We start from the raw sequence: 26630 nt of genomic DNA on the forward strand, positions 1-26630 counted from the left end.
TATTTTCAGGTCTTCTCCTGGAAAAATTAGAAAGATGTGGATTTTTTGATGATGAAATCACTCCAGAAATATTCTTCCTTACAATCCATGATGCAATGCTCCATATTCTGGATAGACACGACTCCATCCATACTGTGAACTTGAGCCACGGAAAGGTGTGTTCTCCCCATAGTCTTGCTGCTTTTCCTCTACGTTCTGTGTTGTTCAGGATTTCTTGTGCCCCAGCAGTTGCAGTGTGGACTTCTTTGGTGTTGGCCAAGGCAGTGTTTGAGGAGACAGTGCCAGGTTTTCAGGGTTTTAGTGAGGGAGCATCGTCTCCACGGCTGGTGGGCTTCTTTTCTGCTGAACTCCTTTCTGCTCTTGGCATGCTGTACCACAGCTGACTGGTCACAATGACCTCTGAGGAAGTGAAGGATGCCTGGGTGACCCGAGGTCACACACCACAGGAAAGAAGGGTGCAACATCTGGCAGGGACAGGCAGCTCCATATTTGAGTCTGTTCTGGGACACTCACAGTCACCACTATCATAACACCACACAAGAAGATGGAGGCCACTGTCAGTGTGAAGATGGAAAGCTGCCTCTGCAGAGACCCACCACAGCTTACATCCGGACTTGAAAGGAACTAATAATCTTGTGGGCAGGTTTGTTAGAGCTGTTGCAGATGGTTTAAACTAGTTTGGCAGGGAGATAAAAACCATGGTGATAGCTTTATAGGATGGGGCAGTTGATGTACAGGAGATTCTGACACAGAGTGTCTGAGGAGGGGTAGGCAAGCAGATCGAGTAATATTGGACGGAATGATTTGTGTTCAGGATGTATCAGGAACAGGGTGATGAATGTTGTGCATGTGTCAGTACATGGACCTTCTTTGTTGTAGCTGTCACAAGAGCAGGGATGGCCATTGGATGTTCTGGGGTTTAGACGTTTGCATAGGGACAGGAAGGGAAGTAAAATGGGTGAATATTGCTTTTAGGGATTGCTAATTGAGAATAGTATCACAGCTACTGAAAGGGAGGACATTGTTGGGGGATTGTCTACAGAGTAGGTGGAAGTCAGAAACAGGAAGAGAGTAATCACTTGTTTGGGAACATGCTATAGACTGCCCATGAGCAACTGAGAAAGACTGAGAGGTAGATTTTGGAAAGGTGTAAACATAACAGATGTTGTGATGGGTGACTTCAACTTCCCTAATATTGATTAGCACCTCCGCCGGGTAAAAGGTTTAGACTAAGGGAGAGGCCATACTGAATCTGGTACTAAGCAATGAACCTGGCCAGGATCCAAATGTCCTGGTGGGTGAGCATTTCAGAGACAGTGTCTACAACACCCTAACCTTTATCATAGCCTTGGAGATGAATAGGAACAGACAGTATAGGAAAGTATTTAATTGGGGGAGAGCAAATTATGATGGCATTAGGCAGGAACTTGGGAATGTAAATTGGGAACAGATGTACTCAGGGAAATGCAAAATGGAAACATGGAGTCTGTACCGGTTGCAATTTGCATGGGCTTCTGGATGGGTTTGTCCCAGCGAGACAGGGAAAGGATGGTAGTGTGGAGGAAGCATGGTTGAAGAGATTTGAAACATCTTGTCAAGAGGAGGGCAGAAGCTTACTTAAGATTTAGGAAGAAAGGATCAGACAGGGTTCTAGAGAGTTACAAGATAGCCTAGAAGGAGCTGGATGGAATATACCCCAGGTTACCATGAGAAGCGAGAAGACACTTCTGTGCTTTGGTGATGATCATTGCATCTGCACTGGTCACAGGAGTTGTACCAAAGGTTTGAAGAGTGGTGAATATAATTCTTTTGTTCAAGAAAGAGAGAAGGGAAAACCCGAGGAATTACAGACCAGTGAGTCTTGCTTCAGTGGTGAAAAATGATTGGAGAATATTCTTAGAGATAGGATTTATGAACGTTTGAAGAAGCATATTCTAATCAGGGATATTAGCATAAGCATATTAGCATGGCTCTTGAGTTGATTAAATTCTTTGTGGTGTATATGGATTTCAGTAAGGCATTTGATAAGATTTGTCATAGGATGCCCATTCAGAAAATCGGGCGACATGGGATTCAGGAAAACTTGGCTGTGTGGATACAGAATTGGCTTGCTCATGGAAAAGAAGAGGGTGGTAGTAGATAAAGAGTATTCTGGCAGGGGATTGGTGACCAGCTGTGATGGGCAGGGATCTGGTATGGAATCTGGTATGGCTCGTTGTGATTTTTATAAATTACTTGGATGAGAAAGTGGGAGGGGGAAGGAGGTGGTTGTCGCAAGTTTGTAGATGAGGTTGGTGAAATGGTGAATAATTAAGGTTGTCATAGGTTGCAACAGAATATAGAGCTGGGCTGAGAAGTGTGAAGTGATTCACTTTGGAAGGATTAATTTAAAAACAGAATATAGGCTTAATGGTAGGATTCTTCACAGTGTGGAGGACGAGAGTAATATTGTAGTCCACATCCATATATTCCTCACTCACTGGCCTAGGACAGTCTCAGTGTGGTGAAGGTTCACTCACTGACAGACTGGACATGACGGGCTGTATATCGCACCAGATGGCAAGAACTGAATACGTATCTGCAGCAGGCTTTACTTCCAGACTATTAGCCATGGAGAAATGCCAAATGAAAATATTGACAGCACATGAAACCAAAAATGCAAATATTGGAAATACCATCATTCCAGAAACATCTCCAGAGAAAATTAATATTTCAATAAATGACCATTTCCCAAGCTTCCAGTTGTCATTTTAATCAACTGTAACAAAGTGTCACGAGAATGAGAAGCTGACAGTTCTTTCAAATATTGTCTGCAGGTTATTGGGACCAGTGAAAAATTACGTGCTGAGGAATTGAGAAAGAGAGACAGTTCAGTAAGTCAGAAACATCACTTGTGCGAGAGGCTGCTTTCTGGGTGTTGCTCCTCTGTACTGATATCCCTTTTGTGTGATTTGCTTTCAGGTGCCATCAACAACACAGTTCTGAACTTCCAGCCAACGAAGCACCAATACACATCACATTCATCACTGCTTTGAAAACTACACCACATTTAGCGATGGCTGTTTTATATTAACTTTTATCACCTTCCCATGCAAAATTTTATTCAGGTTCCCTGCTAAAGCACTTCTAAGCTTATTAATGTATAATTGTAAATATTTTAATGAAAAGGATGTGATGTCAGATGGATATAATGAACAGTGCCTGGTATCACCGCTAATCTGAGATCTGACTGAAATTTCTCCATATTTCCTTCTAACATAAAAAGGAGACATTTGGCCCATTGAGTCCATGTTAACTGGCATTCAAATCATTCCTGCACTTATTTTTACTGTAACCCACCCTCCTAGATTCCACCAAAGGGCAATATAACCCACCAACCCACTTGTCCAAGGGCTGTGGGAGGAGACCAAGGCACCCAGAGGGAACTTGTATGGTCATAGGGAGGATGTGGCTGTTCCATACAAACACTACATTGCTGGGGCTCAGAGGCTCAGGTTCTGCCAACTGCCTTTTAGCATCAATGGCAAGCTGCAATATCTTGTGTCTGCTCCACTTCATCCACTGGGCAACAATAGTAACCTGGATGTGAAACCGCATCATGTGCTGTTCCTATGAGAGAATTCCTATGAAGTATGACCCAACTTCTCAGATTTTACCATTCTTTTATTCTTAGTGTGCTAAGAGTCACTGGGAAGGTTATTAATTCAAAGAAGGCACTGATTTCAGAATTAGCTTACACTTCCCCATGATTTTGTATTCCTTTAACCAGTTGATAAAATGTAAATGTACTGGAGAGCATAGCAGTTTGTGGCTCAGTGCTGGGAGGATGGTTGGAGATTCTGGACCAGTGGAGCCAAGAGGATACCGTTCCTTTGCGAGATGTGAAAGCCGATATGGGACTGGTGGATGGAGAAGTGTAGGCTGGAAATACTGGAAACTCCATATGGGTTCCTGTCTCTCAGCTCACCAGCTGCCACTGGTATGGAGACCTGCAAGTTAAATACTGTTCAATCAGTTTAGTTATATGTTTAGTCACAGCCAATGAAGTGTCTAGGTTTAATCGAGCACCTTGTTGATTCCTGTTGATTGATGAGATTGTAAGAAAGCAGATGCTGGAATCTGGAGTAAAAGACAAAGTCCAGAGGAACTCAGTGGGCCGAGCAGCATTTGTGTAGGCAGGGTAGTCGATATTTCAGGTTGAGATTCCACATCGGGACTTTCTGCCACCACTGATGCAGCTTGAACCACTGAGTTCCTCCAGCCGTATGTGCCTCGTCGGTTGGAAATGCTGACCGGTGGCCAGCAACATTCAGTCCTGTCTCAATTCCTGATTCTTATTGGTATTTCCATGCTAAAAATGCAGAAATCCACATGATACTTTGTACTATGGTACAGCCTGTAAAAGAGTGGCCATAGCAGAAAATATGCAAGTTTCCTCCAGGATCAGTCCAGAGAGAAATGAAGAAAAACTAATGTATTCCTGATGCTTGGATTTATCTAATTATGTACGTCAGGTTGAAATAAAATGTTTAGAAAGAAGGACATTATTTGTCTGCTTTCTGGCTGTGCAGCTATTACCAGAAATCCTGAAAATTGTCATTACAAGTTCCATTCACTTGTATCTCTCAGGCGGCAAAAGGCAGCATTGTGAATCAGGGTAAGAGTCCTATCCTTCGGAGAAAACCTTAGTGAAGAAATACACAAGCACACCTCAGCAGTCAGCATCTGGAAGTTAACCAATCAAAACAGGTTACCTATCCTTTGTTAGTGGAAAAAAACAGGCCCTTCAGCCAGCATGTCCATGCTGACCATCTGTACTTAACAGTCACCCTCTGTCTCCATTCATTTTGCTCACTTGCCTTGTGATCCTGGTCAATGCTTTGCAGAAGTCCATGTGAACCACATCAAAAGATTTAAATGTTCTTCAGAAAACTTAACCAAGGCACAATCTCACCCACAAATTCACACTGAACACCCCTAGCAGTCCCTGTATTCTCATTGTAGATTAAATGTGTTGTTAGAATGTTTTTTTTAAATAACTTACCTTCCCTCCTCTAATGTTAAGACTCACAGCCTGTCTCTGTGGCCCTTCTTGAATAAAGGCACTACGTTCGCTGTCCCGTTATCTGGCACCTCACCTGTGGCCAGTGAAGATTTAAAATCAGAATATTCTGGAAACAAAATGGGGGAAAAGAAACAGAGCTAATGCTTCAGATCAAAGACCCTGAGTCAGAACTGGGAAGGAGATAAAAGAAACTGTGGGGAGGGATTGGGAGAGGTGGGATGTCTCTAATGGATAAAACCAGGTTGACCATGGGGATCTGCTGTAAGCAAAGTTATAACACATCTCCTATGATTTGCTTCTCCATGGCCAAGTAAAATGCTTCTCCCTGTCCTGAATGGACTTCTCTTGGAGCTGTGATGCCTGGTTCTGGGCAGGCAAGTCAGCACTGGTCTTGTCAAGCCCCACAGGAGCTTTCTCATCAACTCTCATTCTTTTGAAGTCCGAATGTTAAATCTGAGGAATGAATCTGAAGAGCCTTTGGTGTACTTGTTCTGTTGGAAATAAATCCTTCTGTAGGTTGGGTGACCAGCCATGACCTGTTTTACAGAGCTTGAATAATGAATATTTCACATCAACACAGTGTTACATGTGTTGTCTGGTCAGGGAACAAACACCTCTATACTTGCACTAAAATTCCCTTGCAATGGCCAACATGCCACTGACCTTATTTCCTTGGTTAAATTCCAAGTGATGTATGTTCAAAGATAGTCCCTGAATGACAGCATCCACTCCACCCCCCCAAGTTTGTGGGCATTTAGGGAACAGCTTTCCTATATTTTTCCATGTGTTCCACATCCTCACTTTACCTGTGCACTTCATCCTGAAACCTCTCTATAACCCTCTTACAGCTGGCCCTGCAGAAACTCCAGTCCCATGAATATTTATCATCCTGCTTCAGTTCAGCTCTGTAAAACAGGCCATGTCAAGCTTTGATCAGCTCTCTCTACTCACCTACCTGTATTTAGTGTTCAGATACACCCCACAAATTCCATCCATTTGAACTTTTCTTACTCAGTTTCCCAGATACTCTCATGTATGTTCAGCCTTCTAGTTCCGCTTTTGCTCCTTTGGTTTCTTTTCTCAGCTTCCCATGCCAGTACGCAAGACAAGCTATTGGTTGTATCTTGACATGTGACAATAGTAAACCAATACCCTGTTAAAACTAGCTTAATTGTGTTGAGGTGCAGTCTATCCAGCATGTGCAGATCTCAGTTTCCTCAGAACTGGTTGCAACCTCAGAGAATCTGATCTTCAACCCACCCCCCCACCCAGCTCTTTCCAACCATACCTTTGTGTATGTTGCTCTCTTGTGCTCTTGGCTGCCAGCACTGAGAATTATTGCCCTTAAGATTCTGCACGTTAATATCCCTCCAGATCCTGTCCACCTAATATTCCATTGGACAATGCTCTGTCTAACCTTCCATCTGATCCATTAACCTGCTGTAGCCTTGGACAATCTGACTCTGCAACACCACCAATTTGTATGTGATCTGCAAATTCCTCCTGCATTTATATACATATTGTTAGCTATGTAACAAGCAAACAAAATCCCAGCACGGTACACCACTGATCACAGACCTCCAATCTGTAAATCATTCTCCTACAACTAGCACCAAGCTAGCTTTGGATCTAATTAGCCAGCTCACCTTGTATCCTATGTTTCCAAACCTTCTGAACCAATCTCCAATGTGAAACCTTGTTAAATTCCTTTCCATTCTTTCTATTTAGACAATACTTCCACTATGCTTTCATTCTCTTTGTTACCTCTGCAAATTAGAGACAACATTTCTTCTGTATAAATCAACACTTACTCTCTAATCCAGGGGTCGGCAACCTTTACCACTGAAAGAGCCATTTGGACCCGTTTCCCACAGAAAACACTGGGAGCCACAAAACCCGTTTGACATTTAAAATGAAATAACACTGCATACAATGTTTTTTTTTGCCTTTATGCTATGTATAAACAAACTATAATGTGTTGCATTTATGAAATCGATGAACTCCTGCAGAGAAAACGAAATTACATTTCTGCATGCAACAAAAACATTTTGAACTCTGAAAAAAAGATGTTGGGTTGAAGGTTACTTTTAAGTAAAATACTCAATGTCTATTTGAGTCCTTCTTGTATTTATGAAAAACGCCGAACTTAAATTGTCCGCCAACAGCAAACCAAAAATAACGTCAGCCAGCTGTCAACCTGAAAAATAAAAGGACTATTTCACTGAACAATGAAAAAATATGAATATACGTAAAATAATAGGCAATTAAAATATTTATCATACTTGGTTAATGGGATTTCTGCTCCTGGACCTCAGCGCACAGCGTCTGCACATCAGGGATGTATGACGTCACCTTCATCTTTACACAGGATCGCAAGCTGTCACCTGTGAGGCGTGCGCGATGTTTGTTTTTAATAAAGTTCGTGTTGGAGAACACCTGCTCACATACATATGTGGATCCAAAGATCAACAGGACTCCAAGCACATACTTTTTAATGTTTACATAAATGTCGGGGTTAGCATTCCATGTTTCGAACACAAGTTTGTCCGGTCCGAGGAGGTTTTCAATATCACTCCATTTGTGATTCTGAGCAAGAACGGCCTTCTGACGGGCAACATCTTCAAGGTCTGCTGTCAAGCGTCTAAACTTGGACATCCATATGTCTTTGTCGGCTACGTCGGCCAGTTCCATCTCAAGATCAGGTTGACTCACACCTGCCAATGCAGTCGTATTCAGTAGGGATGGATCGATGCTTAGGGGAGTGACCGGGAAGGATAATGTGTTTTTTTCCTCTCTGAACTCACAGAAGTGTTTCCCAACCGATGCTTGCATTGCGATGATTGCAGAATGTAAATACTCCGAATTTATCATGTCGTGAGCTTGTTTGAACTCTCTCAAATTGGGGAAGTGAGACAATGTGCCTTTCTGTAAATCTCTGGCAAGCACTGTCAACTTGCGCTCGAATGCCAAAACATCCTCCAACATGTGCAGGGCTGTGCGTCCTTTCCCCTGAAGAGCTGTGTTCAGTGTGTTCAGGTGCGCTGTCATGTCTACCATGAAGTGTAGCTTTTCCAGCCACTCTGGCTGTTCCAGCTCAGGAAAGGTGAGCCCTTTGCTGCCCAGGAAAGTTTTCACTTCTTCTAGACACGCGACAAAGCATTTCAGCACCTCCCCTCTTGACAGCCACTAGACTTTGTTGTGCAGCAGGAGATCAGAATATGCGCTTTCCAGCTCGTCCAGTAACAAACGGAATTGACGGTAATTTAAACTTTTTGCCATTATTTTATTGACAATCTGAATGACAACATCCATTACTTCTGTGCATTCCGGAGGAAATGTTTGAGCGCACAGTGCCTCTTGGTGCAAGATGCAGTGAAAAGTTCTGTCCAGCGACTTCTGCAGTAAAGCCACAAATCCCTTGTGCGTTCCTGTCATACTTGGTGCCCCATCAGTAGCTACTGACACCAGGTGGGTGGTCTTTATTCCTTTGGCTCTTAAACAATTCAAGACAGCCTCACAGATGTCTTCCCCCTGTGTTTGGCCTTTTAGAGGTATCAACTCAATCATTTCTTCCTGTGGCCCGGCAGAGTTTACATACCGGCAGAACAGCGCTATTTGTTCAATATCACCTTTGTCTTTAGACTCGTCACAGGCAATCGAGTAGGCCACAGCTGAATTGATGTCTTTAATTTGCTGTCTTGTGATGTCTTCTGCCACTTTTATGGTTCTGTCTTTGACAGTCTTTGCAGAGAGGGGCATATCCCTGATTTTCTGCACAATTTCACTCTTGTTTTTAAAGTCCGTGAATAGATGTTCCGAAATCTTAATGTAAGATTCTTTTATATATTCACCATCTGTAAACTGCTTCCCGTGCCTGACTATTTCCTGAGCGGCAACATAACTAGCATATGTCGTTGATTTTCCAGACTTCATCCACTTCTTGAAATGATTTTTGCTCAGATCAACCTTGCACATCAGTTCCGAAACGGCTTTTTTTCTCTCATCTCCATCCGGATATTTTTGAGCAAAGGCTGCGTGTTTATTCTGGAAATGTCTTGCGACATTTGACTTTTTGTTGTTTGCTAGTTTCTCATTGCATATTAAGCATACCGGTAAACCAGTCTCGTCAGCACTGAAAGCAAATGAATCTGCCCACGTTATCATTAAACGTTCTGTTTTCTACAGTCACTTTTCTTTTTTTAGAATTCTCCATAGTTAGCCTACCTTGGATCGAAAAATTAAAGAAATCGCGCACTGGCGGGTGTCAGGCAATGGCAGTGGTGACGTATATTAATAGCGACAAAAAACACGTTTTATTTAGATTGTACAAGATCACCATAATCTTCAAATTTAGAAATACATTTCAAAAACTAACAAACTAACATAAAATACATTTTAATTAAATACTCATTTATTTTCCAAAGCCACAGGGAGCCGCAGCACAGAGATGAAAGAGCTGCGGGTTGCCGACCCCTGCTCTAATCAGTCCCTCTTTGCAAATGAACATAAATGTTGTCCCTTTGAATTTTTTCCTGTAATGTGCCTACTTCCAATGTAATTTAAATTGACCTGCAGTTACCTGCCTTAATCCTGCCACCATATTCTAGCTATTCTCTAGACTTCAGATACTTTATCTATGGCTAACAAAGATGCACAAAAATCTTCACCAGGGCCCTAGCAAACTAGATATCTTTAAGCATCAAAATTACCTGATCTTTCACCATGCTTTTCTAATTTGAGCATTAAAGCAATGGCCTCTCATGATTAGCACAGTACAGAAATAAGCCTTTCAGCCCATTATGACTGTACTGACCATCTACATCATAGAAACATAGAAAACCTACAGCACTATACAAGCCCTTCAGCCCACAAAGTTGTGCAGAACATGTCCCAACCTTAGAAATTACTAGGCTTACCCAAACCCCTCTATTTTTCTAAGCTCCATGTACCTATGCAAAAGTCTCTTAAAAGAACCTATTGTATCCGCCTCCACCACTGTTGCCGGCAGCCCATTCCATGCACTCACCACACTGAGTAAAAAACTTATGCCTGACATCTCCTCTGTACCTATTCCGTAGCACCTTAAACCTGTGTCCTCTTCTGGTGACCATTTCAGCCCTGGGAAAAAGCCTCTGATTATCCACACGATCAATGCCTCTCATCATCTTATACACTTTTATCAGGTCACCCCTCATCCTCCATCGCTCCGAGGAGAAAAGGCCATTTTCATTCAACCTATTCTCATAAGGCATCCTCCCCAATCAGGCAACATCCTTGTAAATCTCCTCTGCACCCTTTCTATGGCTTCCACATCCTTCCCGTAGTGAGGCGACCAGAACTGAGCACAGTACTCCAAGTGGGGTCCGAACAAGATCCTATATAGCTGCAACATTATCTCTCAGCTCCTAAATTCAATTCCATGATTGATGAAGGCCAATACAGCATATGGCTTCTTAACCACAGAGTCAATCTGCGCAGCTGCTTTGAGTGTCCTATGGATTCAGACCCCAAGATCCCTCTGATCTTCCACACTGCCACAAGTCTTACCATTAATACTATACTCTGTCACCATATTTGACCTACCAAAAGAACCACTTCACACTTATCTACGTTGAACTCTACCTGCCACTTCTCAGCCCAGTTTTGCATTCTATCAATGTCCCGCTCTAACCTCTGACAGCCTTCCACACTATCCATAACACCTCCAACCTCTGTGTCATCAGCAAACTTGCTAACCCATCCCTCCACTGGGGGTCCCAGAACAGATCCCTGAGGCACATCACTGGTCACCGACCTCCATGCGAAATATGACCCATCTACAACCACTCTGCCTTCTGTGGGCAAGCCAGTTCTAGATCCACAAAGCAATGTTCCCTTGGATACCATGCCTTCTTACTTCCTCAATAAACCTTGCACGGTGTACCTTATCAATTACCTTGCTGAAATCCATTTACACTACATGTACTGCTCTTCCTTCATCAATGTGTTTAGTCACATCCTCAAAAAATTTAACCAGGCTCGGAAGGCAGGACCTGCCCTTGACAAAGCCATGCTGACTATTCCTAATCATATTATACCTCTCCAAATGCTCATAAATCCTGCCTCTCAGGATCTTCTCCATCAACTTACCAACCACTGAGGTAACCACTGGTCTATAATTCCCTGGGCTGTCTCTACTCCCTTTCTGGAATAAAGGAACAACATCCGCAACCCTCCAATCTTCCGGAACCTAGCTCTCTGAACCTTCTATAAGCTTTTCTTCTTGACTAGATTTATTACAGCCTTTGTACACCATGGTTCCTGTACCTTATCATAACTTCCCTCTGATTGGAACATACCTATGCAGAACTCCACACAAATATCCCCTGAACATTTGCCACATTTCTTCCGTACTTTTTCCTTGGTCTGTGGTCAAACTGTACCTTGGTGATGCAAGCACTTGTTCAGATGCATTTGAAACTGTTCCCATGCATTCTCAGGGAGTGTGTCCCAGTGTCCAACCCCACCACCCAGGTGAAAATATTTTTCTCAGATCCCCTCTAAACCTTCCTCACCTCATTTCTATGCCATTGGAGTTTGGACAACCCTCCATATGGGCAAAATTTCTCATTACTTTTCTTAACTATTCAGAGCTCTCTAAAACTGGTTGCATAGACTGAGAGGGTGTTAGTCTTGCCTTTATCAGTTAAGGCATTGAGGTCAAGGGTCAGGAAGTTAATTTGCAGGTCTAAAAAACTCTGGTTATCCACATCTATAGTTATTACTTTCAGTTCCCTCTTACAGGAAGGACATGCAGACTTTAGAGTGGGAGGCCCTCATAGGAGGAATTTTGAGAGTCGAGTTTGTATGTTCCTGTCAGGATTAAAGGCAAAGTGAATAATAACCTTGGTTCTCAAGGGATATTGGAATTTTGATAAAGAATGAGAGAGATGTATGACATGTACAGAAAATAGGGGGCAAATAAGGTGCTTGAGAAGTATAAAAAGTGCAAAAAAAAAACTTAAGAAAGAAATCAGGAGGGCTAAAAGAAGACATGAGGTTGCTTTGGCAGTCAAGGTGAAGGATAACCCAAAGAGCTTCTACAGGTATATTAAGAGCAAAAGGATTGTAAGGGATAGAATTGGTCCTCTTGAAGATCAGAGTGGTTGGCTATGTATGGAACCAAAAGAATTGGGGGAGATCTTAAATGGTTTTATTTGCATCTGTATTTACTAAGGAAGCTGACATGGAGTTAATTGAAATAAGGCAAACAGTAACAGTTTCTTCCCCCAAGCCATCAGACTCTTCAATACCCAGAGCCTGGACTTGACACCAACTTACTGCCCTCTACTGTGCTTATTGTCTTGTTTATTATTTATTGTAATGCTGCACTGTCTTGTGCTCTTTCTGCAGTCCTGGGTAGGTCTGTAGTCTAGTATAGTTTTTTTCTCTGTTGTTTTTATGTAGTTCAGTGTAGCTTTTGTACTGTTTCATGTAGCACCATGGTCCTGAAAAACGTTGTCTCGTTTTTACTATGTACTGTACCAGCAGTTATGGTTGAAATGACAATAAAAAGTGACTTGACTTGAAACAAGTAGTGAGGTCATGGAACCTATACAAATTGAAGAAGAGGAGATGTTTGCTATCTTGAGGCAAATCAGAGTAGTTAAAAGACCTTGAAGGAGACTAGTGTTGAAATTGCAGGGGCCCTGGCAGATATATTTAAAATGTCGGTATAAACGGGTGAGGTGCCAGAGGATTGGAGGATAACTGATGTTGTTGTGTTGTTTAAAAATAGCTCTAAAAGTAATCTGGGAAATTATAGGCTGGTAAATTTGACATCGGTAGTATGAAAATTATTGGAAGGAGTACTAAGAGATAGGATCTACAACTATTGGGATAGACGGGGACTTATTAGGGAGAGTCTACATGGCTTTGTGCGTGGTAGGTCATGTTTAACAAATCTATTAGATTTTCTCGAGGAAGTTACCAGGAAAGTGGATGAAGGGAAGGCAGTGGATGTTGTCTACATGGACTTCAGTAAGGCCTTTGACAAGGTCCCACATGGGCGGTTAGTTAGGAAAATTCAGTCGCTAGGTATAGATGGTGAGGTAGGAAATTGGATTTAGACATTGGCTGAATGAGAGAAGCCAGAGAATGGTAGTGAAGGATTGCTTCTCTGAGTGGAGGCCTGTGACTAGTGGTATGCCACAGGGATCAGTGCTGGGTCCATTGTTATTTGTCATCTATATCAATGATCTGGATGATAATGTGGTAAATTGGATCAGCAAATTTGCTGATGATACAAAGATTGGAGGTGTAGTGGACAGTGAGGAAGGTTTTCAAAGCTTGCAGAGGGATTTGGACCAGCTGGAAAAACGGGCTGAAAAATGGCAGATGGAGTTTAATACAGACAAGTGTGAGGTATTGCACTTTAGAAGGAAAAACCAAGGTAGAACATACAAGGTAAATGGTCGGGCACTGAGGAGTGCAGTAGAACAGAGGGATCTAGGAATACAGATAAAAAATTCCCTAAAAGTGGCGTCACAGGTAGATAGGGTAGTAAAGAGAGCTTTTGTTATGATGGCCTTTATAAATCAAAGTACTGAGTATAAGAGTTGGAATGTTATGGTGAGGTAGTATAAGACATTGGTGAGGCCAAATTTGAAGTATTGTGTGCAGTTTTGGTTACCTAATTCCAGGAAGGATATTAATAAGGTTGAAAGAGTGCAGAGAAAGTTTATAAGGATGTTGCCGGGACTTGAGAAACTGAGTCACAGAGAAAGGTTGAATAGGTTAGGACTTTATTCCCTGGAGTGTAGAAGAATGAGGGGAGATTTGATAGAGGTATATAAAATTATGATGGGTATAGATAGAGTGAATGCAAGCAGGTTTTTTCCACTGAGGCCAGGGAAGAAAAAAAACAAAGGACATGGGTTAAGGGTGAAGGGGGAAAAGTTTAAAGGGTATATGGGGGGGGGGCTTCTTCACACAGAGAGTGGTGGGTGTGGAATGAGCTGCCAGATGAAGTGGTAAATGTGGGCTCACTTTTAACATTTAAGGAAAACTTGACAGGTACATGGATGAGAGGTGTATGGAGGGATATGATCTAGGTGCAGGTCAGTGGAACTAGGCAAAAAAATAGTTCGGCACAGCCAAGAAAGGCCAAGAGGCCTGTTTCTGTGCTGTAATGTTCTATGGTTCTAAGAGTGTTACCGCCTAGATTAGAGAACATAGCTACAAGGAGAGCACTTTTTTTCTCTCTCTGGAGAGGTCTTGGTTGAGGGGAGACCTAATAGAAATTTAAATTATACGTTAGTAGATAGCCAGTATCCATCTTCCAGGGTCATAATGTCTAATACTAGAAGCATTGTGTTTATGGTGTTAAGGTGAGAGGGGGTAAGTTCAAAGGAGATATGTGCAGCAGATTAATCTTTTTACACACACGACGACTGGTGGGTGCCTGGAATGTGTTGCCAAGAGTGGTGGTGGAGGGAAACATGATAGCGACATTTAAGAGGCTCTTAGATAGAGATGGAGGGATATGACTCTGCAGGCAGGGATTAGTTTAGTTAGGCAGGTACTTACTAGTTTAACACAACATGAGGGCTTTCTCATGTGCAGTTCTATGTCCCTCATAATTTTGTATGCCTGCACCAGGTCTCCCCCCCCACCCCCCACCTTAGCCGCCTCAGTCCAATGAAAACAAACCCAAAGAATCCAGTTGCTCATCAAAACATGAACATGTCATCCCAGGTGACCACCTCTACATTCCCTCCAGTAGTGCAGTAACCAGAACTGCACACTCTCTTTCAGATGCAGTCTAACTCAAGTTTTATGAAGTTGTGCTACAAGTTCCATGTTCTTATATTCTATGTTACTGCCCAATTATGCCTTCTTTACTGCCTTACTCTAACCTTTAGGGATCCATGGATTGTATATTGAAGTTCATCGATAATCCCCTAAGGCCATCCTGTTCACTGTGTGTCCTGCCCTTATTGCACACTTCCCACTTTATGCTTCATCTACCATAGTCTTGCCCACATTTCTGTAAAGACCCCCTCTTGGTTTAGCATTGTCAGCAGTAATGGTGCCATCAGGCATGCTGTTGGCCTATACTGTGAGTAGGTTGGCCTCTGGTCAGTCACCAACACGAAAAGGAATCCATTTATCCCCACTCTCTGCTTTCTGTCCAATAAACATGTGTTAGTCCACATCAATAACAACCCTGATTTCATGAACTCTATCAAGATATACAGTGTCTCTGTGCCCTCAGGCCTTTTACCTCACCTTATCCATGCCAACCATCAGTACCCATCTCCACCAATCCAATTTACCAGCACTTGGTCTCAAGTCTTCACTCCCTCAGCAACAAGTGCTCATACAGATACTGTTAAATGCTGCGAGTGCTCCAGAGTCCAACCATCTTCTGGGGGAGAAAATACTCTTCTTCAGATCCTCTCTAAACCTCCTATCTCTTCCTATGTCTGCTAAGTTTTGTCATCACTGTCATGGAATAAATTTCCATCTACACAGTTCTGCCTTTCTTAATATTATCGAGCCCTATCACAGGTTCAGCCACCTGCCAACCATCTCCATTCCAAGGAAACCTGCCACTCCAGTCTCTCTACCCAGAAGGAGCACCTCCTTCAAAAGGATGAGGAGGTCAGCCTGGTAGCTTACCCACCACTTTACATACACTTAGGGAACCATGTACAACCATGTACTGGCACTGGCTGGATGCGAATAAAACAAATTCAGTTCAGCAAACTCAACTCTATTTGAAAACGGAATGTGATTTAAGTGTATACTTAACAACATTTGCTAAGAGAAAACATAATCAAGCACATACTCCTCTATGGTATCATTCTAACTTACATTTTAAATAAAATCCTCATGGATCTGGTATGAAAAACCATTCACCAAAGCTTAACAAAGTGTCTTGCAAAATTATCCAGTAAAGTGGAGAAGCAGTGAAAAATTCCTCATTTCACTATTCACTTGTTCATTCAAGCATCAATGGAGATGCTGGCAGGGATGACAGCGGAGCAGCAATGGCGTAAGTTAACCATATAACAATCACAGCACGGAAACAGGCCATCTCGGCCCTCCTAGTCTGTGCCGAACTGGGAAAAATGAGGAAGGTGCAGGATAGATGTATTCCAAAAACAAAGAAATACTCAAATGGCAAAATAGTACAACCATGGCTGACAAGGGAAGTCAAAGTTCATGTAAACACAAAAGAGAGGGTATACAACAAAGCAAAAATTAGCAGGAAGATAAATGGTTGGGAAGCTTCTAAAACTTACAGAGAGTAACTAAAAGAATCATTAGGAGGGTAAAGATGAAGTATGAAAGCAAGCTAACAAACAATATCAAAGTGGATAGTAAAAGTATGCGAAAATAAAAGAGAGATAAGAGTGGATACAGAACCATTTGAAAAGGAGGCCAGAGAAATAATAAAGGGGAACAGGAGATAGCAGATGAACTAAATGAGTATTTTGCATCAATCTTCACTGCAGAAGTAATGATCTTTCAAAAATCATTGAACTCTGGCATGATGCCAGAGGACTGAAAATTGCATATGTCACTCCACTCCTTAAGAAAGGAGGGAGACAACAGAAAGGAAATTATAGACCAATTAGCCTGACCTCAGTGGTTGGGAAGATGTAGGAGTCAATTGTTGAGGATGAGGTTACTTGGTGACACAGGACAAGATAGGAGAAAGTCAGCATGGTTTCCTTAAGGGAAAATATTGCCTGACAAACCTGTTGGAATTCTTTGAGATTACAAGAAGGATTGATAAAGGGGATGCAGTGGATGTTGTATATTTGGACTTTCAGAAAGCCTTTGACAAGGTGCTACACACAAGGCTTCTAACCAAGTTAATAGCCCAAGGTATTACAGGAAAGTTATTGGCACGGTTGGAGCATTGGATGATAGGTAGGAGGCAGCAAATGGGAATGAAAGGATCCGTTTCAGATGATCTGCCAGTGACTTTCTAAAAATTTATTTATGGGATGTGAATGTCACCAATTAAGCCAGTATTTATTTCCCATCCCTTGTTGCCCTTGAGAAGGTGGTGATGAGCTGCCTTCTTGAACTGCTGCAGACCCTGAGGTGTAGGTACACCCATAGTGCTGTTAGGGACGGAATTCCATGATTTGGACCCAAAGACATTGATGGAACGGCGATGTGCTTCCGAGTCAGGATGGTGAGTGACTTGGAGGGGAATTTCCAAGAGGTGTTGTTTCCAGGTATCTGCTGTTCTCATCCTTCTAGATGGTAGTGGTCATTGGGCTGGAAGGTACTGACTTAGGAACTTTGGAGTGCTGTTGCAGTGCATCTTGTAGATAGTACACACTGCTGCAACTGTTCTTTGATGGTGGAGGAATTGGATGCTTGTGGAAGGGGTACCAATCAAGTGGGCTGCCTTGTACTGGATAGTGTCAAGCTTCTTGAGTGTTGATGGAACTGAATGCCAGGCCAGTGGCAAGTATTCCAATGACACTCCTGACCTGAGCCTTGTAGACGGTGGACAGACTTTGGGGAGTCAAGAGGTGAGTTACACACCTCAAGATTCCTAGTTCTGTTCTGGTAGTCATGGTATTTATATGGCTAGACCAGTTCAGTCTCCTGTCAATGGTAACTTCAGGATGTCGACAGTAGGGGATTCAGTGACGGAGATGCCATTGAATGTCAAGGGATGATTGTCAGAGCCTCTCTTGTTGGAGATGATCATTGCCAGGCATTTGTGTGGCTCGAATGACTGGTGGTGTTCCACAGGGGTCGGTATTTTGACTGTTTCTTTTTATGCTGTACATCAATGACTTGGATGATGGAACAGATGGCTTTGATGCCAAGTTTGCAGATGATACGAAGATTGGTGGAGGGGCAGGTATTGTTGAGGAAACAGGTAGGCATTGGAGAGGGTCCAGAGGAGGTTCACACGGATGATTCCAGGAATGAAAGGGTTATCATATGAGAAACGTTTGATGGCTGTGCGTCTGTACACACTGGAATTTAGGTTCAAGGGGAACCTCACTGAAACCTTTCGAATGTTGAAAGGCCTTAGACAGAGTAGATGTAGAAAGGATGTTTTCCATGGTGATGGCGTCTAGGACAAGGGGGCACAGCCTCAGGAGAGAGGGGCATCCATTTAAAACAAAGATGAGGAGAAATTTCTTTAGCCAAGAGTGTAGTAAATTTGTGGAACCAGGCAGCTGTGGAGGCTTGGTTGTTGGGTGTATTTAAGGCAGGGATTGATAGGTTCTTGATTTTACATGGCATCAAAGTTATGGGGAAAATGCAAGGGAGTGGGGCTGAGGAGGGTTAGAAAGAATTCAACCATGATTGAATGGTGGAGCAGACTCGATGTGCTAAATGGCCTAATTCTGCTCCTATGTCTTATGGTCTTACAAGATATAAGAGCAGAATTAGACCATTTGACCCTTCAAGTCTGCTCCACTACCTTATCATGGCTGATCCAAATTTCCTCTCAACATCAATCTCCTGCCTTCTCTCCATATATCTTCATACCAAGATCAATCAATCAATCTCTATCCTAGATATACATAAAGACTTGGCCTTCCCAACTGCCTGCGGCAAAGAATTCCAGATTCATCATTCTCTGGCTAAAGAAATTCCTCCTCATCTCCGTTTTAAAAGGACACCTCTCTATTCTGAGGCAGTGTCCTGTGGTCTTAGACTCTCACACCAGAGGAAGTATCCTCTTCTTCATATCCACTCTATCAAGGCCTTTCACCATTCGATAAGTTTCAATGAAGTTACCCCTCATTCTTCTGAATTCCAGTGAATACAGGCCCAGAGCTATCAAATGCTCTTCATATGACATGCCATTCAATCCTGAAATAATTTTCGTGAACCTCCTTTGAACCCTCTCCAGTTTCAGCAGATACTTTCTAAGATAAGGATCCAAAACTGCTCAGCATACTCCAAGTGAAGCCTCACCAGTGTGTTATAAAGTCTTAACATTACATCCTTACTTTCATATTCTAGCTCTCTTGAAACGAATGTTAACACTGCATTTACCTTCCTCAGCACAGACTCAGCCTGCAAATTAACCTTCAGGGAATCCTGCACAAGGACTCCCAAGACCCTTTGCATCTCTATACTCTGCACATTTTATTAGAAATCACTGCAATACAAAAGACCTTCAATTAAAACTCACTTTGAAGTTTATTTTTCTTTCTTTTCCTGTCAGTAAAAGGTGTTTTCAATAATAAAACAATATTCAGCTGGGGTGAGAAGACCTGAGGCAAAGCAATCAACAACATATTACAGAGAATGCAAACTCATTAAAAGTTGCTGGCAATCACTTAGTTTGGATTTAATATTCAAATGCATGTGAATTTATACACAGAAATTAATAAAAATATCTCCATTCTATGATCTGGCATTGAACCCTACACATTGTCAGCTTAAGGCTTTATGTGTATGTTCATCTTAAAACAACATAAAATGCTTAGAAGTATATTTGTATATACAGTATATTTTACAGTGGTGTCAAAGAATGGATGTTAAGAAAAGTAAACAACACTCCAAAATGAAATAAAGCGGAATTTTCAGCTACTCATTCCTCATTTCTTCACCCAAGTACTGATTGTTACAGGACAACTTTGTGCACGATTGAAAATGTAGTTGTACATAGTCTGAAAAATACTCCATGGATGGCAAAACACGAATCCCCATGGGCTTGACACAAGTTGAGATGCAGAGCCTCTCTTCTTAACCCTTTACACTGTAACTCCTTTACTGCATGCTCCCTTCTAATATAAAGAGATATGGAACCAATGTTAGACCATTGGACAGTGAAGAGCTTACTGATAGTACGGTCTGTACCGCGCCTGGTCAGGGTGATGTGGTGCAGGTAATGGAGCCTGTGGCGGTGGAACTTGAATCCTTGGTGGAGGTGGACCTCGGGGAGCAGGCCAAACACCAATACCAGGGCTGTGCCCTCCAGGTTGGGAGAATGGAGGACTGAGAGTTCCTTGGTCTTCTGTGTACTGAGGCATTGAGGAAGCAGAGTAATGATGGGGAGGAGGAGTATTCACGGGGGGTCCCGTATGCTGTGGAGGTGGCCCATGGGGAGGATGGTTCATATATGGTGGCATTTGAGCCAAGATGTGCCCTGGTGGGGGGTTGATTGGGGGGGGAGCTGCTGACAGTGGTGGGGGTGGTGCCTGATTGTAGACCATGTGTGGGTTGCCGGCTGTCTGTGCCGGGTGCTGCATGGGGTGGCTGATGGGTGGAGGAGGGGGAGGCGGCGGAGCATAGTGCTGCTGTGGAGGCAACATGTGGTGTGGGTGAGGTACCACAGGATTGTTCTGGTACTCAGGATGGTGGTGAGGGGTTGCAGGCGGGGGCTCTCGACTGCCTGAACTGGAAGAATCATCCTGTATAGGAACGGTGATCAGGTTGCTGTGCTTCCTTGTGGTCACTGTTGAGATTCGGAAGGTCTCCTGGTTCACGGACCGTGGTGGTGGAGCAAGAGCCATCTCAGAGGGCGGTGGGCGGATGTCCTCATGCGTCTGGCTGTAATGATCATGTGACACGTGCTGCAGAGGAGGTGGTGGCATCATGATGGCATGCTGCTTGGGTGGAAGGTGAGGCAGGTGATGCTTATCTTGTGGCATCAGGAAACGTTCTGTAATCTCGGCCGCAGGAGTCATGGCGTTGTGCAGCTGCTCTGGCTGGGGCCTAATGACGGCTTTGTTAGTTCTCATGTGTCTATGGTTAATGTGAGCTTGCAAGTCTCTTTGAGAAAGATATGTCCGTTTGCAGCCTTGGACAATACTACACATGAACAGTGACCCCCTTAAGCACTGCTCAATGCGCTGGACTGGGTCATTACACCTAAAAGATATAAAATAAATGGATTTTATCAACCTCAATAACATTATGCTTTGGTTCAAGAACACTGATAAATGTGCTATGGAAGTTTCACCCCACAATTAAACTCTGCATTATATTTGCTCATTATGGATATCAAGATCATTAGAACAAGTGAACATCACCTTCTAAAATGTTATATAAAGAAATCAAGATTCAGTAACACAGACCATGAGCTTAGCAGTGAGTTCACAGTTCATCTCCAATGATGGAGCAGCCATTGCTTCACTGAGCTGACAGGACTACAACAAAGCATGATTGTGAAGTGGCCAGAAAGCTGTATCAAAACCATTCATATTCACAACTGCATGTTTGTGCACTTGTGACACCTCCAATCTGAAAAAGACTTTTGAAATGTAGGTTACATGGCAAACTCAAAAAACTGATGAAAATCAGTCAGAGATGAGTCTCGTACATTCCTGAATAAGCAGGCCATCCACACCTAGGAAACAGAACAGTACAGCACAGGGAAGTTGTCTCCAGGATCCTTCTTGATAGCCTCCCAGTGACTAAGAAAGGATCACTGTGCTTCAAAGTGCTGATACTGCCCATTCAAAGGATATAATTTTTACTCAAAAGGAGATGTAGAATAGAGCTTCAACTACTATGTGCAACATTTTCTGAACAGACTAAAACCTCTGACTCCATCAACAAGTGTAGAACACTCCACTCACTTTCTGATGCCCACAGAAATTCTTCAGTTTTACATTTGCTCCACAATATTGATCCTAACAGATCTAAAACAGAGTCAAACTCAATGAACAGAGACTTTCTCTTCTTGTGCTCCTAACTCGAGGGATCCTTGGACTGTTACTCAATACTTCCAAAGCCCGTATCATATAATCCTCCCAAACCGCATCTGGATTAAATTCCACCTGCCATTTCTCTATCCACCTTACCTATTCATTATTAACATTTTTCTCCTTTAGAGGATAGATCAAGCGTGCCCTCATACAGTATGCTCACTCTTCTTACTCTAATGCACCACTTCCCTTGCAAAGTGTTCCCTGCACTTGCTTATGAACTGTGATCTGGCTCCTGCTCCCTGTTCTGACACGTTTCATGATGCAGCACACCAAAATTGCTCTGCACATTTCTCTGCTAAAAATATTTATTCATTCTTACAGCCAAATGAAGATTTTCCACAACCGCATCAACTCCCCAACTCCTGAATGTAAGTAGGAGCAACATCAGACCTGCTACACCTTTCTCCTCCATCAGCCCCACCTTCCTGCAAAAACCACAATCTGCTTCTCAGAGAGTTTTGGATATGAATCTCAACCAGTCTAAAGCTACTCCGAAAAGTTCCAAAGGTTCAGAACCTTTCAATCAAAGGAATTTTATTTCATCTCAGTTCAGAAAAGCAGACCCATTATGCTGACCTGTTTATTTCTATCTAAACAGCATCTCTGCTGTAAATACCCAATAGAACTTGATATTTCAATGCGATCAACCCTCAGCCTTCAAGCCTCTGGCCTAGTCTGCTTTAATCTCTCTTCACAATTCAGACCCTTCAATCTAGCAACTAAGTGAAAACAAATTGCTGCAGACTCTCTAGCCATGAGTTCATTGTGGCTTTGGCGAAGAGACCAGACCAGAACTGGCACATTTCTTCCCATCATATTCTGTTCCTTAACAAGTCCTCAATCCACAAAATATACCAACACCACAAACCCACAGGCTCCAATACTGCTCAAAATCCTCTTCTAATGATCAAATCCAAATACATAACTGGTTCCTCCTCATCTAATGTGCTAGTTATAATCTCAAAAAAGTTAATCATTTGTCAAACATCCTTTTTTGGACCCATTCTGATTCTGTGACTCTGCTCTGTTCTATCATTATTTTGTAACTGGCTTTGTATTACTACTTCCTTAAGAGCAGATTGGAGTATTGCCCTCCTTATTAATTTATAGCTACCTGGGTTTTCACTTCCTCCTTTCTTAAATAGAGGGGTTTCTTTTGCTATTGTCTAAGTTTGGGACCATTCTAGAATGGTTGGAATTCTAACAGACATCCAATGCAACTGTTATCTCCACATGCTCCTTTGAAACAATGGGATTTAGGCCAGAGTCCTGGAGTCTCCTTTTAAGAAAAACATATTGGGATAAATTAAAACAAATTCCTTTCATTCCAAACCTGATGCTTTCCACTAATGCCAGGAAATTTTCCGGGACTTGTGTGACAACAATATTAACTTCTCTGTTATTTCCTGTCTCAGTCTGCAATTATCAACCTTTCTTTCTTTCCTGCATTCTATATTCCATTTATTATTCTTCCGATTTCTTAGTGTTCTTTGCTGCTGTCTTATTCAGCCTTGAGTAAGCAGATCTCTGCTTACTCCTCACATCATTTTCACACAAGTCTTTTCATTCAAGTAATATCATTAATTGTCTAAGGATTTAGGACTGAGACTTGCACTGTGTCTCTGGTAGCAGCCAGATTGATTCATGCCTGAATGTTGTCTAGGTCTTAAAGTGTGCAGGCATAGCCTGCCTCCTTTGCTAACATGCTGCCAGTTGTTCAAGCATCAGCGAAGATTCCCATTTTCATCCCAGTCATGGAAGAAAGAGATCAAGTTGGGTTTAGGATACAATCCCATGGTAACAAACAAAATATGCTTGTCCATGATCTTGTCACTTGCTCCATGTTTGATACTCCTCTCCCTTTTATTGATCTGTTACCAGCTACCGGAGCAGATTACCTGTGGACATCTTGCAGAATCATAGGTATAGCCACAGGCCTCAGCTAGGCCTGCCTTTTCAACAGCTATGTGGATCTGCTCATTTTCCAAGTTCACTCTGGTAATACTCCCCAACTAATTCTCTAATACATTAATGACTGAGCACATCAATTTCATCAACTTTGGCTCCAACTTCCACTCTGCTCTCAAATTTACTTGGTCCTTCTCTGATATCGCTCTTCTCTCTGTCTCCATCTCCAGATACAGACTGTCGATGGAGAATGTTAACACCCAATATTTTCCACGTTGCCCAAGATTTCCAGCACCTGCAGAATCTCTTTAGCTGAGGTACAGTACTTCTGTGGTAATACCCTAGGACTAAGATGATTTCCTTACAACTACAAAAATCTTCCTTAGTGCATTTAAAGAGCATTTAAGAGACTTAGTGTAAGAAACATTAGGGAGTGATACCGGTGTAGGCTTGGTATATAAACTGCTCCATGTAGCCAACAAAAAGGCAGGCACCCATGTGAGTGCCCATGTCATTCAGCTTATTCCTTTCCAACTATCAGTGACAAAAATTACAGACTTTTTGCTCCACAAAGCCTGCCTGTCCTGCCTGACCCATTGGTTTGAAAGAGGGAGAAGTCGAAGGAAAAGTTACTGAGAGTGAGGACCAGATCCACCAAATGGAGGAGAATGGTGGTAGATAGGAACAGATTGGGTCTTTTGTCTAGAAAGAAGCTTTACGGCCCTCCTGATGAGGGAAATGGAGGTGCAATGAGATAATCAGGCCAGGGAACTTGAGGTCATTGAAAAGATCACAAGTGTGTGAAGTGTCACAGATGTAGGTAGGAAGAGACGGAACTGGGGGGATAACACAGAGTTGAGATATGTAGATACAAGTTCAGTGGGGCTGGAACAAGCAGAAACAATGGGTCTACCAGGACAGGCAGGCTTTGTGGAGCAAAAAGTCTGTAATTTTTGTCACTGATAGTTGGAAAGAAATAAGCTGAACTGTTTTGTTCATTGCAGTTTCAAGGATTCAGGTTTGTAGATGACAGAAATGGCCATGAGTGAAAATGTAATGATTTCACAATTTGAAGAAGTTAGAAACCACTAAGAATTAAGGTATCGGCAATCATCTTGAATGTTACAATGAAAATGAAGATTTGGAAAGTACAATTGAGAAAAGCATCTTACAAAGGCAGTCTATTATCTGTACCAGGTGCTGACACTGACTTTGTTCATTTACAATTGTTACGCCTGTGCCCCAACTCTGAGGGGCCGAAGGGTACAAAGTAGCCGCCTCCTTTTTGAGAATCGCAAGATCGCTATTAATTCAGGTCAGGAGACCCAGGAAATGAGAGAAAGACACGCAGAATCCACAAGGGGTTTGGAATGTCCTGGCCCCTCAGCGATAAAAAGCCACGGGGAACGGCCATTGTCTCTTGGAGACGGAATTGTGTATTGAGCACTGTGCTATTCCTCAAAGTCCTCAAGGGATGAGCAACGTGGGCTAGTTGGGGGGGGGGGGGGAATGGCATCATTCCAACCTGATTGACATCTGAGACCCCGGGAGTAAGGATAAAAGAAGGTCTGGGGGACAACCCCTTTAGACGTACCAGGAGAAATGCTAGAAATCCCGTGACAGCGTTTAATAGCGACAGCCGGTGGAGGGCCCACGTGTGTCCTTTCCCATTGCCGGGATTGGGGCCTTACCACGGAAGACGGCTTAGCTAAAGAAGAGATCACCACCAACAAAATTTTGAAGGATCGACATCATAAAAAGGAAAAGCTGACAAGTTCTAAAAATCTGTCTTTCTCCAACTAAAGGCTGCAGCCTGAATGAACTAAAGTGACTTTTATATTTCCATCGGACAACATTATCCCCTAGACAACGATAGAGCTATTTCTTATTGATTATTGTTATACCCGTGCTTTTAGATTTAGTATTGACGACATATATTATCTGTATGTTTGCATTGATATTATTTTTGGGTATTTTAATCAATAAATACTGTTAAAAATAATACCATCAGACTTCAACGGACCTCTCTATCTTTGCAGGTAAGTGACCCAGTTACGGGGTACGTAACACAATCTAAAGGAACATGGACAAATTTCTCCATTGATAACTATTAGAAACCAATACTCACTTACGGTACTGTACAAATGTTTCAATTTGTTCTGCATTTCATTTAAATAGTCAATTAAATGACATATGGCTTTTTAAATACCTTTTTGACTACTGTATTTCCATGAAAAGTAGGCTAATTGGGGCAGCTGCTTAATTGGGCCAAAATGCACTGGTCCTAATTAACCAGAATCCACTGTCCTTATACATCTGGTCCCTTAGAATACTTTCCAACAACTTACCCACTACTGAAGTCAGGCTCACTGGTCCATAAATTCCTGGCTTATTCTTACAGCAACAGAAACACATCGGCTGTTTTAAATACCTCTGCTGAGGCCCCTCTAACTTCGGCACTAGTCTCCCACGGTCCAAGGGGACAATCTGTCAGGAATTTGACAATTTGCCACAAGACAGCAAGCACCTCCTCCTCTGTAATCCATAAAAGGTCCGTGACCTGACTGACATCTTTTTTGTGCCCATCTCCTGAGTAAATATAGGTATTAAAACAAAATCCATCTGACTGCCCACCTGTTTCTTAGTTTATAAGCAAAACAAACAGCAGAGGTCCCAGCACTGATCACTGTAGAACTCACTGGTCACAGACCTCCAGACAGAATAACCCCCTTCCGCCACAACCCTCTTGCCTTGTATGGCAATGACAATTGTGAATACAAACAGCCAAGTCACTGTGGATCCCAAGTGTCCTCATGAATTAGCCTATGAATAGGGACCTTGTTTAATACCTTACTAAAATCCACACATTCACTGCTATACCCTCATTAATCAGCTTCATCACCTCTTCAAGACTTCAATACATTTGTAACCTGCCTCCCACAAAGCTATGCTGACTGTCC

At 42.6% G+C, this 26630-nt stretch overlaps 3 protein-coding genes across 5 annotated transcripts in view; 1 reads left to right on the forward strand and 2 right to left on the reverse strand.

Annotated features, from left to right (window-relative positions):
- Window positions 1-5976, forward strand: part of LOC132403374 (chloride anion exchanger-like) — an 85606-nt gene extending 79630 nt beyond the window's left edge. The window contains exons 18-19 of the mRNA XM_059986791.1: window positions 10-155; window positions 5914-5976. Of these exons, the coding sequence (XP_059842774.1) occupies window positions 10-155; window positions 5914-5976 (209 nt within the window). The remainder of the gene's footprint in view (window positions 1-9; window positions 156-5913) is intronic.
- Window positions 5977-7138: 1162 nt separating this feature from the next.
- LOC132403966 (SCAN domain-containing protein 3-like) lies at window positions 7139-13967 on the reverse strand. Of its 2 annotated transcripts, none has more exons than XM_059987853.1 (2): window positions 7348-13967; window positions 7139-7262 (listed from the first exon to the last, which is right to left on the reverse strand). In XM_059987853.1, the coding sequence occupies exon 1, from the start codon at window positions 9227-9229 to the stop codon at window positions 8252-8254; it is 978 nt and encodes a 325-aa protein (XP_059843836.1). In that variant the 5' UTR covers window positions 9230-13967; the 3' UTR covers window positions 7139-7262; window positions 7348-8251. The 2 variants fall into 2 exon arrangements, with proteins under 2 accessions (XP_059843836.1, XP_059843837.1); XM_059987854.1 differs by having other exon boundaries at window positions 7146-7254.
- Window positions 13968-19224: 5257 nt separating this feature from the next.
- The window catches only part of LOC132403967 (E3 ubiquitin-protein ligase Hakai-like), a 46838-nt gene continuing 39432 nt past the window's right edge, over window positions 19225-26630 (reverse strand). For both annotated transcript variants that reach the window (XM_059987856.1, XM_059987855.1), the window contains exon 6: window positions 19225-20920. In XM_059987856.1, the coding sequence (XP_059843839.1) occupies window positions 19885-20920 (1036 nt within the window). In that variant the 3' untranslated portion in view covers window positions 19225-19884. The remainder of the gene's footprint in view (window positions 20921-26630) is intronic.

The sequence above is a fragment of the Hypanus sabinus genome, chromosome 13 (assembly GCF_030144855.1).
Source record: "Hypanus sabinus isolate sHypSab1 chromosome 13, sHypSab1.hap1, whole genome shotgun sequence".
Classification (NCBI taxonomy): domain Eukaryota; kingdom Metazoa; phylum Chordata; class Chondrichthyes; order Myliobatiformes; family Dasyatidae; genus Hypanus; species Hypanus sabinus.

What these genes read in the sequence shown, in the direction of transcription:
- LOC132403966 (XM_059987853.1), bottom strand. Translation starts at nt 9,229, where the DNA reads ATGATAACGTGGGCAGATTCATTTGCTTTCAGTGCTGACGAGACTGGT.